At 34.8% G+C, this 12,336-nt stretch overlaps 1 protein-coding gene across 1 annotated transcript; it reads left to right on the top strand.

Moving 5' to 3' along the window:
* The first annotated feature begins 6,963 nt into the window (after window positions 1-6,963).
* On the top strand, window positions 6,964-10,106 carry LOC110603085. The gene is made up of 7 exons (XM_021740759.2): window positions 6,964-7,298; window positions 7,429-7,468; window positions 7,852-7,922; window positions 8,195-8,289; window positions 9,085-9,152; window positions 9,498-9,608; window positions 9,767-10,106. The coding sequence occupies exons 1-7, from the start codon at window positions 7,097-7,099 to the stop codon at window positions 9,894-9,896; spliced, it is 717 nt and encodes a 238-aa protein (XP_021596451.1). The 5' UTR covers window positions 6,964-7,096; the 3' UTR covers window positions 9,897-10,106.
* Window positions 10,107-12,336: the final 2,230 nt, after the last annotated feature.

The raw sequence follows: 12,336 nt of genomic DNA, 5'->3' as shown, positions 1-12,336 counted from the left end.
ATAAGGGATGCAATGGTGGCAGATTCAACACTTGCTGATTTTTGGACAGCAAGTTCAGCAATTGCTGATGTAATTGTGGAATTTTCAGCAGATGGACAGCAACTGTTGTCTCTATTTGCAGTAGGTTGGACAGCAGCAAAGTCTGAATTTTTTACAGTAGTTGCTGTCTCTTGGAGGGCAGAAGCTTCAACAAGTGTTGTTTGGGCAGTAGCTGGTTCAGATTCAAGTGTAGTGGTGATTTGCGCAGTAGATTCAACAGCTCGGTCTGTTTCTTGAGAACCTTCGTCATCGTCCCATAGATCTTGAAGCTCTTCCTCTCTTCTTAATATGTATGCGTCCACTGAGTTGACCGCTTGATCCACTTGTTGTTGGAGAATTTTCCCAGAAATTTCCAATTTCCTCACCATCTCTTCAAGTTCCTTATTGGAGTTTTGAGGTGTTGCTTGGGCTTGATAGTTTTGGTAGTAGTCAGCCCTTGCATAGCCATAATTCGGATTGTCCCCCCAACATGGATTGTATTGCAGATCTCTTTGGTAGTTATGGTAGTGGTCTGTCCTTGTATAGCCATAGCTCAGATTGTCTCCCCAACCTGTATTGTATGTGTCAAGGTAGGGATTATGTCTTGGCTGTCCATAGAATCCTTCAAATGCATGTGCTTGTTGAAGTTGTTGGGCTTGACCTATACCATAATTTCTCACCATAGAGGTTAGTTCAGAAATTTGAGAAGAGAGAAAAGACATACTTACCGTAGCCATGCTTGTAAGGTCTTAGCAGTGCGTTCAATTTCTGGATCGTAAAGAATAGCTTCTTTACGATCAGGCCTGGTCATAAAAGGAAAATATGTTAGTTTAAATCAATTCCCCGGCAACGGCGCCAATTTTTGATAAGCGGTTGTCGAAGCCGTCAAAAATAAACCTATTATCAACCAACAAAATAAATTTGCAGATAGTGGCAATAGGGTCGAACCACAGGGAATTGACACTAAAGACCTTCCTAATAATGACCAAGATAAATAGATAACAAATAATTAAAAGAGGGGGGTTTGATTTGATGAATTAATATTAAACAGCAAAAGAAAGCAATAATTTAAATAGATGAGAATTTCAATGAGAAAGAGATTCTAGCTGAAGTGTGAGTCTAATTCAATTTGTTCAGAATTGATCATTGATTTCTTGGATACTCTTATTTATTTCAATAAGTTAGTTTAGGATGTGGAAGACGCTTCTCACAATCCTAATTCCTCCTTAATTCTAATTTGATTAGGAAACGTTCGCTAATCAAACACTAGTTAACAAGTTGCCAAGAAACGTCCTTGGGGCCTTTGGCATCGAACCACTGTTAACTGCATTAAGACTTAGAGAAACCTAACTCTAACCTTGCCAACCGCGTGGTCAAGTTTAGATTATGCAACTTGATTAAATTTGTGTTTAAACAATCTAAGCAATTACGGACCTAAACCATTCAAACAACATATTACTTATGCAATTAAAAGCAACATGCCTTAATTGATTCTAAAAGCAAAGCAATAATTATAGAAAGAATCAGATTGCATAAATATTGAAACAAGCAAGAGTTCAACAATGGAGTATTAAACCTCCCAATTCATCACAATTTTGAATATTCTCAACTTCAACTAGAAAATAATGAATTTAGCCACTCATGGTGACTAAAATACAAAAATAAAGAAGAAAAGAAAGAAGGAAAGTTTCTGCTGTGTTACTGGAGAATTTCCGAGGATGGCAGATGCTGAAAAAGATGATGATAGGATGCTGGTTTGGATGTTGCCCTTATATAGCTGGAGAATCCCAATTCCAATTTGATTAGGGTTTTGGAATCTCAATTTGATTTGGTCTTCTTTGTAGTCTTTGATTCCTCTTTGGATTTTGTATTTGATTGAGAATGGAACTCTCTAAGTGAAGGGCGTGGCTCTTGGGACTGATCTTGTGGTGTTTGAAGTGGACTTGGACTTCTTTTCTTTGAATTTGGATTTTCTGCTCTTTTCCCGCCTCTGCTGTCAACTTCTGCTGTCAAGGTGACTTGGGCAGTTTCTGCGAGTGACTTGGGCAAGTCACTTGCTCAATCTGCCCCAATCGCTCTCTGGGATTCAGTCCAGTTTTTGCCTCTGACTCTGCGAATGACTTGGCCAGTTCCTGCGAGTGATTTGGGCAAATCACTTTGACCCAATCACTTTTCCAGCTTTTTCTTCACTTTTTCTCCAACTTTTCAATTTCTTCCTTTTCTGTAAAAACATAACAAAAACACAAATTAAGCTAGAAAAATGTGTAAATAAATAGTAAGAGATATGATAAAAATGTGGCTAAATTATGCTTGATCACACTTCTAGAATTTGCTTATGCTTTGATGATGGTAAACCTGAGTTAGATGATTACACAGATGGAGACATGGGTAGCGATGTTGATTTTCGCAAATCAACCTTTGGATATTTGATGACCTTTGCAGAAGCAGCAGTGTCTTGGCAATCAAAACTACATAAATGTATTGCATTATCTTCCATTGAGGCAGAGTACATTGCCATTACAGAAGCTAGTAAAGAACTCTTGTGGATGCAGAAGTTCCTACAAGAGTTGGGCATTGAACAAGAGAAATATGTTTTATTTTGTGACAGTCAGAATACTTTTCATCTTAGCAAGAATTCGACCTTTCACTCAAGGTCCAAGCATATCGATGTGAGATATCATTAGATACGAGATGCGCTAGAAATGAAGTAATTTCAGTTGGATAAGATTCACATTGATGACAACGGCTCTGATATGATGACTAAAGCATTGTCTACGGAGAAGTTTCTTGTTTACAGGAAAGTAGCAGACATAGCTAGTCTTCCCAATTAAATGTGCCGGGAGAGATTTGTTGGCAGTGTAGCCCATCCAAGTGGGACCCACACTGTAACGACCCGAAAATCGGACCGCTACCGGCGCTAGGATCTAGATCGGCTTAAGGCCGCCGGGACCCGTAGCAAGCCTGACATGAAACCTGTAAACCTGTATAATCCCATACATGATCAACAACATGCATAAAAATTAAAACTTTTCTTTCCATATACATCAACCAAACTCAACCTGTGCATGCACTGTACATAACATAAACATAATCATGACCCCTCTATGGGATCTCATCAATGCTCCAATGGGCGATACATCATACGTTGAGTTGGTTTGCATACTCATCATAAAATATCTAAGATCATGTATTAAAAGGGATATCTTATACATATAGTCAAGCACAACCTCTAATCCTCAAAGTCATTACATACCTAAAAATGTACTTTTACATAACATTAATACATTTATCATGTCCACACTATCTATTACAATCACAAGACTTCATTACTCTTATGGATCTCCTGGTCTACCCTGTACCTGCAATCCTGGGGAAAATGGGAGAGGGATGAGCTACTAGAGCCCAGTGAGCAGAATAATAAAAACATTTAAATCATATGGATCATAGAATGCGTCACATCACAGCTAATCACATCAAGGATGAACTTGTCACCAATAGCCCTCTACATAGTCCAACTGTGCCAGAATGTAGAATGGGTCCTGGTCTTTCTCTTACATAGTGCCAGCGAACGTAGAATGGGTCCCACTGGTCTTACATTCCGTACCGTACGTATCACATCGTCATATCATAGATCGAGGGCTTTGGGTCATCCAACGTTCATCCACATCAATCAACAATAAAGTATGCAATGCAACATATTCGTGAATTCTAATGCAAACAACCTAGTACATCTCATGGCATTCATGATGCGTGAAACATGCTAAAAAGTCTATTATTTGCTTTAAAACATAATAAGTTATTCCACTCACCTCTGGGTAGCTCTGACCAGACACTGGAGCAGCTAACTCACTGCTGGGGTCCTCGGTTCCTCGGGTCCGAACCTACACAGGTGGACTCAAATGAGGGACCAAACAAACATGAACATAACTCTAAACTACTCCCCAAAAACCCCCTAAAACATCATGAAAAAATCATAGAAAAACATGCAAGAGAGGGCTGGACAGGGCACTTTCGGCGGCAGGTTCGGCGGCCGAAAGTCCCTCCAGAGCTGAAAGTCAGGCAGGTTCGGCGGCACCTTCGGCGGCCGAAACTCCCAGACAGAGGCGAAACTCATGCATGTTCGGCGGCACTTTCGGCGGCCGAAACTCCCAGACAGAGACGAAAGTCTCCTTTCGGGGGCAAGCTTCGGCAGCCGAAGGCTGCCTCCACAAGCATGTTCGGCGGCCGAAAGTTCCTTCGGCTGCCGAACCTGGTTTCTCCCTCAGTGGCAGAAACTCAGCTCTTCTATGCACATTGCCTCCAAAACTACCCAATCATGCATAAACCTATTCTACAACATTCCCAATCATACACAAACAAGCATACAAGTTCCTAGGGGCATCAAACCAACAAAAATCCCAACTACAACACCTCAAGCAACACACATTGTTCATAATCACATATAAAACCATAAACCTAACTATGAGCTAAACATGCATTCTACCCCATAGATCCACTTAAAACTTGCTTAAAACATGCAATGAGCTTAAGATCGGCTCTTACCTCGTGGAGATCGAGAGAGAGACGACCTAGACTCGGAGATGGGAGGGGTTGAGTTCCTTTGAACTTCAAAGCTCCAAAACTTTGCTCAAAGCTTGAAAATCTTCAAAACCAAGTAAAAACTCATAAAAATCGAGTAGAATTGGAAGAAAAGAACTCAAGATTGGTGAGGAACGGCGGAGAACTCACCTTGGCCGGAAATGGGGAAAAAACTCGCCCGTTTTCGGCTAAGGGACCCTTTTATAGTGGCTGGCCAGGCCACGTTCGGGGGCCAAACGTGCCTCCGCATGCATGCCATGTTCGGCGGCCGAACTTGAGGTTCGGCGGCCGAACCTGGACTTTCCTCACTTATGCTTTCAGGGGCCTAAAGGCGCTCCCGAAGGCATGCATGTTCGGCGGCCGAACTTGAGTTTTCCTCCAAGGTTGTTTTCGTTCAAAAACTCATTTCTTCTTTACTTAAAATCATCAAATACATTAAAACATTTGTAAAAACATGATTCTACCCTACTAGAGGTCTCCGACACCCGAGATTCCACCGGACGGTAGGAATTCCAATACCGGAGACTAGCCGGGTATTACACACACTTTATTAAATAAATAAAAAATAAAAAGAAAAGGAGTGCAGTGTGTGCATGTGGCATAAATAAGCAAGAAATACAAATTAAAAAGGGACATAGAGGGTTTATCGTGAAAAATAGAAGAGAAAGAGAAGATTAGAGTTACAACTTTGAAGTCTTGATCAGACGGTCGATTCTCACCTGATTCTGATGAAATTTCAGTATATTGCTTTACTCACCTAGTTATACAAGGTGAACAATTCCGATTTTTAGTTTGGGTCTCTCTATTGGTTAATCTACACCCTTAATCTTTTTTACTTATTGTTGAAATTCACTAATTGGGTGAGAAGTTATTTTGTGTTAGCCAAAGAAATTGTCTTAGATGGTTGTTGTGAGTCTCTAATTGAACTAGAGAAGATTATTTGTATATCCGTTAATTTATTAGTAAAAGATTTGAGGTGAACTCAATCCCGTAATTTTTTTCTTCACATCAGAGATTTTTTCACGTAAATTTAGTGTTCTTGTGGCTGATTGGTTTTGTGCTTAATAAATTATTATTGTTTGTGTTATCTATTTAATTTACGCAAAGAGAGAAAAATATTGATCCAAACTTTGAATCATGTCTATTGTATATGAATTTTTTTTTGAATTCTTTCCCAACCGTATAAATACATGCTCTTTAATTAAGACCATCTTCAATACTGTATCAAATTTCATTTATTATTATTATTATTATTATTATTATTATTATTATTATTTTATTAATTTATAATATAATTTAAAAATTTATAGTCTTTTTCACAAAAATTCTTACAGAGTGTTTAAAATTTTTTAATTAGGTCCTATTTTTTTCACTCTTTTAATATATTATATTTTTAGTTTATTTTATATTTTTATAATTATAAAAATTTAATTTAAATTAATAAATTTCAATTATAAATAATATTTATAATAAAATAATTTATTTATAATATATTATATAAAATAAATAAAATTGCACGTATATTATAATTAAATAATATATATTAATTAAAAATATAATAAACAACCATACATACTAAATTTGAAAAAAAAACAACACACTAAATATATATTTAAATCGGGTCTGATTAATATTATTGATATATTGACCATATTCATTGAAAGCGAATGATATTGGTAATTATTTACGTTGAACTCTTTTATCTAATATTTAAATTTTTTTATAAGTAATTAAATCGAAAATAAAATTTAAATTCAACATTAAAATTTTATTTTTTACTTTAAATTTCTTTAAATTTAAAGCTCTAATATAATTAAATAGTTAAATATTAAATGAAAATATAAAATATATAAATGTATGGGTGTATATATAAAATAATATAAAATTTTTAAGTAAAATAAATAAATAAAATTAAAATAAATAATATAATATTAAAGATAGAGAAAATATAATAAAATATTTTTTTAATATTAAAAATATTAAAAATAAAAAAATTAAAATTAATATTATACTATTTTAATAATATAAATATTAAAATAATATAAAAAATAGTGGCTACGTTTGGAGATGTTCTGATACTCTTTTCATTTCGTGCTATAATTTTTACTTAAACATCATATCTTATGTTAAAAAATACTCAAACGTGACATGTTAAAAAAAAAAAAAACAATATCAATTAGATTGGCAGAGCATTTAATTTTTACTAAACATGATATATTAAAAAAATAAATAAAATATATTATTTTTAATTATATAGCTTTTAATATTAATGAAATATTAATTATATAAAATAAGAGTGTAATTTTTTTACTAAAAATAAAAATAGCAGTATATTTGAGGGTAAATGTGTCATTGCAAGAGTAACCCGCAGTGATAGGTGGCTAGTGAGAGAGAGAGGACGGAATCCGGATAGGATTCCCTTCTCTTCTCTTTCTTTCATTTTCTCTTTCCATAGACCACTGCGCTGCCAGGACCAATGCTCTAGTGAATAGCGGCAGCTATGGCAATAAGCTACACCACTGCGCACGTTAGCATTAGTCCTTTGAATCCTTCAGCTTTCCCTTCTCTTAATCCTCTCTCCGCAAAACCAAGAAAGAACGTCGGTGCAGTGAGGTGCGCATTGTCCACCTCAGAATCGAAGAGCAGCAGGCGATTGGTCTCCATCTCTCTCCTCCTCTCGCATCTCTTCTTCGTCCCTAACCGTACGCGCTATTCCACTCCGGCCATTGATTTATTTACTATTTAATACTCTTTCCTTAGAAAGCAAAATTATATGAAGTTTGAAGTTTCCATGCCTGTTCTTGTTTAAGCAAACTGTATTTTGTTTTGCAGATGCAGTTGCAGATAGCTTTTTCGATAAATATGTGAAAAAGTAAGGACTATCTATGTTTCTTTAGTTCCTCTCAGATATTGAATTCCCTCAAATTGAAAAGTTCCCTTTTCAGGATTCTAATGCATTTCCTTCGCTTTTTTCTGGGGTGATGATCAAATGGAGAAAATTGAAGTTTTTTTTATTTTATTTCCCGGATAAACTGAAGGGCCAGAAGCATATCCCTGTTAGTCCAGTTTAAAACCTTCTACATTATATAAAAGAAGTCTAGCAATTTTAAAATTAAACATTTAAACTAAAATTTATGCAGTCATTTCATATAAGATCTACTTATATTAGCTATATCATATTCAGTTTTTGCTTCATTCCTCTATTTATTATGTAGAATATCTAATCCTTTTTTGTATGCATCTATCATATACCAGGAAAAAGCTTGACCCGCTTGAGACTTATGTTCCTGCTGTCATATTGACCCAGTTTCAGATTAAAGACTTGGGTAATTCCCTCTTTTGGCTGAAATATTTTTTTCATAAGTCATGCAACTAGGAAGTTAGGGTAAGTTTTTCAAGTTCTGTACTAAAGGAATCATGTTGCACAAAATACTTTGCCGTTGGTGTTGTCAGGATGTCATCCTGTTCTTAAAGTTCAGTGTCTCCATACACACTTGAAGGGTTTTTGTTCCTTACAATGTGCAAGAAATGTAGCTGGTCGTTTGTACGATGTTGAAAGTCTGGCATGATGTGTTTATTTGTGCTTTGACTGGTGTAGAGAAAACTTTGGAGGTTGATCAACCCCAATTTGCCAACTGTCGATCTCTGTTACGCACTGGTCCTGCAGCATCTCTTCGTGTAAATATTCGAGCAGTAAGTTACATCTTCAATTCTGGAATGTTCTTCTTCGTGGTTTTCAATCTTAGCATTTGATTTGCTTCTGATTGGCAGTGATAATATTTTCTATCTTGATAAATTCTGAAGTTTATTAATACATATATGGACATCCTGTCGATCAGGAGTTATAATCTTAAGCATGTTGGCTTTACTAGTCCAAAGGTTTCTAAGACAATTCTAGGAAGGAGGACTTGGTGGTGTTAATTTCACCTTTTTCATGCCATGCTATTTAGTTTAGCTTCATAGCTAAATTTCCATATGTTGCTTAAAATTAACTGGAGTTCTTTTTTTTTTTTGAATAAAGTTACTGTGTTCATGTTCTGGTTAAATTATCATTCATTATAAATTTGATCATTAGAAGTATGGTGTGCAGCTTTTAAATTGTAAAGGGCTTATCTGGTATGCATTTAGTACTCTAGTTATACTTTGATTGTCAGTATGGTTGCAAGTGTATCTGTTGGTATCATGTTTATTCCTGATTAGGACATATAAAGCAGTCCTCATTGTCAAGGGACTCTAATAGCAGGCTTAAATTTATCACTAAAAGGAAATCTAACGTCTGAATTAGCAAAAATGGGTATGGCATTGTGGTTAATAACCAAGTCAAGCTCTTAGTTCTGCAATTTTGCTGTTATGATCAGTCTCATCTGTGAGGTTATGTTGAACAGAAAATACCCAAAGCATAATTCCATGTTCTCATTTGGATTTGCTTATTGGCAGTCTTTGTGTGCATGAGTTCCTGAGCTTTGGATATTTTCTTCGGAAATTCAGGTAGCACAATATGCCTCTGATGCTGAAAGTGGCAAAACTGCTTTCAATGATGTTGATCAATGTCTCAGGTATGAGCCGTAATCTCTCAGCTACTTGTTGAAACCAAACAGAAACTATAGGTACATATGTAATTTTGTTACTGAGGTGGATTTCTGATTGAATGTATTTCGCAACCTGGTCTTCCTATTTGCAGACTTTCTGCATAGGATAAGTACCGCTAAGATTTTCTCCCATAATAATGTTTCAAGAAAGCAGCATATGTTTGAAAACTGTTACTATTTTCATTAAAAAGAAATGTTGCACTTGGAAAAGTTATTGAAATGGCATGTGTGGTAAACATGTGGCAAGCTTGTTTAAATAATTCAAGTATGCAAGAGAACATCAACTTATGACAATCACTTTCAATTTTGTAGAGCCTTTGAAGAACTGGATTCCTTGCTTCTTCATGCATCAAGAAATGATCCAGCAGCTTCAGTCAAATCAATGAAGGCAAAAATAGTTGTTGCCCTTGATGCCCTAGACAGGTAATGTTTTTTCTTTTGGCCTTCGTTTATCCAAAGCTGACGCATTAAGGTTAATTCTTGTACTGAGGATGTCCTAAGAACTTATCTCCATCACCTTCAACAAATATGTAACAAGCATCTATAACATCGAGTATTTATGACAAGCTTTTACTTTGCAGCCTCCTCCAGACCGTCCCTCCTGATGTGTTGGATAAAGGGAAGCTTATTGCAGATGCCTATAGAAGCCCAGAAGAACCAGAACCTGAAAGCTTTGACCCGGAACTGAAAAAGCTGGAATCAGTATTATGATATTATCTACTATACTATATATGATCGTTCCATGGCCGGAAACTATAGCTGTATCTTGTCTGGTCAAGTTGTTTAGAAGGAAATGATGTACATGAGAGTCACACCAAAGCTTGGAAGTACTTGATCTGTTCTGAATAATAGGATCTCTATTCTAGCAAGTTCAAAAACATTGCCATGCACAGCTGAAATCAAATTGAAAGTTGGGAATCACTGATGCATTTCATCACAAATATACACCGACCCTCTACTGTTGTGATTCTTTTCGAGTCCCACAAGAATATTCTAATTCAAAAATGTCTGTGCTGGAGAAAATGGGTAATAACTAGAGGTTTTATATTATTTTATTTTATTTTTTTATATAGGTTTTAAGTATGATCTCAGTGAAAAAAAAAGATTATCACAGAATACAAGTAGCGAAATATTCAATTAAATTATTTATAATAATTGAGAATTTATAATATTATTAATTATAAGTTACTAAAATGAAAGAAGTTTAATGTAAAATATACAGTCGAGGACTTAATTGCACTTTAACTCTCCTTATTCTTAACTCCCTCACTATCCTTAATTCAAAAAAAAAATTAATGTAAATATATTTTACATTATTAATAGAAATATTCAATAATATCAATAAAAAGTTAAACATATTTATAGAAAAAAGATTGGATCCAAATTTCTTTTATCAAAGTTGAGCCTTTTTTTTTTTCTCGGGACTCTTTCTCTCTTAGAAATACAACTTTTTAATATAACTGGCAAGCGGTTCTCCTCTACCCTCCCGGATAGAGGAGTCTCCCTCTTCCTCTTGATGTTAGTTTTCTTCTTTCTTCCCATTCAATGAGAGTTGTAGATAGATTTTTTGAGTTTTTTATTATAGATCCAGTATTTTAATGGTGGAAGATTATACGATGAATTTGTGGTTTGTTTCCATCTAAGTGTAGCCACGCAGAACAACTTTTGAGACTTGCATGTGACATTGGAGTCTTGCTGGGGTGCTCTCTTCCAACCCATTGTAGAGAAGGGAAAGATCTTATTTGTTTGTATTTCCTTGAGCTCTCCAAAAGCAGATCTAAATATTCGAATTAGTTATCTTTTTTTCTGCTGAGTTTGCATTTAACTGTGTTTGTTTGTACATGTAGGTGAGACTATTGGCTTTCTTTAGTCTTTTACGGTTGATGAGGAGCATCATGATTGCTTTTAAAGGCCAATACTTGTTCTCGATTTCTAATCTCTCAAGAGCCAAAAGTGCTTAAGGAGCTTTGGTGTCACCCGATATTCCCTTCACCCATATCTTGCTTTTCCATAGCCGGAATATTTTAAAATCTTCTTAAAGATTGTTATCTCATCGGGCGCTCTTTTTGAAGATTTGTAGGTTTTAAACCATTTTTCTTTATGTGTTATTTAGTTTGCCTCTGAATTTATCCGCATGGCGATCGACCAATGATCGTAAAAAGTGGTTGTCCACTCCCTTATGAAAGCCGCTGTAGGGTCGAATCTTGTTTGACTTAAAGACCTGCTCGTTGAGTTTTGATTTTCAGAAAAGTTTTTTTTAGAGCTTGGATAGTCTTGGACTTTTTATATTTGATCTTCTCTTCGATTGGGCTTTTTTTTTTAATCCATTTACTAATGTGCTATATTTTTATGGATTTGAGCTCTTTATCAACAACTTATCTTTGATTTTAAAAAAATACCTTTTAATAAAATAATTGGCTATATGATTAAGATATCCTCATAATCGTATGCAAAATACATCAGTTTAAATTAAAAAAATTAATCGAATCGAATTAATTTAAAATTTTAGTTTTATTTTTTATTCATTTTAATTTGATTTAATTTTTAATTTTAAAAATTTTATTTATTTTGATTTAGTTAGATAAAATAAAAAATTCGAATCGAATTGATAATAATATATTATTTTTAATAATATAAAGATATTAAATCATAATTAAAATTAAAATATTTTAATTAATTTTTTAAATAAAATTAAAGTGTAAAAAATAAAAAGTTTATTAAATATTCAAACCGATCAAATCAAAGATCAATTCAATTCGATTTGATTTCTGATCAAAATCAATTTGATTTAATTTTTATAAATATCAAAACTTCAAACCAAACCGTAAACACGTTTTGTTCCTTAAAAAATTGAAAATCATAGGTTGATGGTATCTATCAGGAGTATAATTTTTATAACCAGCTTGAGCTAATGTATAAATATGCAGTAGCGTCACTTAATTTTAGAACAATAAAATAACTTGGAGCTACAAACATACACGCAATAAGACTCGTTTTTCAAACGGGTGAAAGGCCGCCGCTGGCATTGGTTGAGCTTGCCAGCATTCAGAAAGGCTACATAATAGACAATAGAGGGAAATAAAAGGGCTTAGAAACGCAACTCGCCATAAGGGTAGAAGAGAGGAAGAGAGAGACAGTAAGAGTGCGGCAG

Source organism: Manihot esculenta, chromosome 16, assembly GCF_001659605.2.
Source record: "Manihot esculenta cultivar AM560-2 chromosome 16, M.esculenta_v8, whole genome shotgun sequence".
Taxonomy (NCBI): Eukaryota; Viridiplantae; Streptophyta; class Magnoliopsida; order Malpighiales; family Euphorbiaceae; genus Manihot; species Manihot esculenta.
This window is presented reverse-complemented; position numbering and strand designations above follow the sequence as displayed.

Bases quoted from the DNA above. Each gene is read 5' to 3' on its own strand.
- LOC110603085 (XM_021740759.2), top strand. From the start codon at position 7,097: ATGGCAATAAGCTACACCACTGCGCACGTTAGCATTAGTCCTTTGAAT. The intron at 8,290-9,084 runs GTAAGTTACATC...TCGGAAATTCAG, and splicing joins TTCGTGTAAATATTCGAGCA to GTAGCACAATATGCCTCTGA. The intron at 9,153-9,497 runs GTATGAGCCGTA...TCAATTTTGTAG, and splicing joins GATGTTGATCAATGTCTCAG to AGCCTTTGAAGAACTGGATT.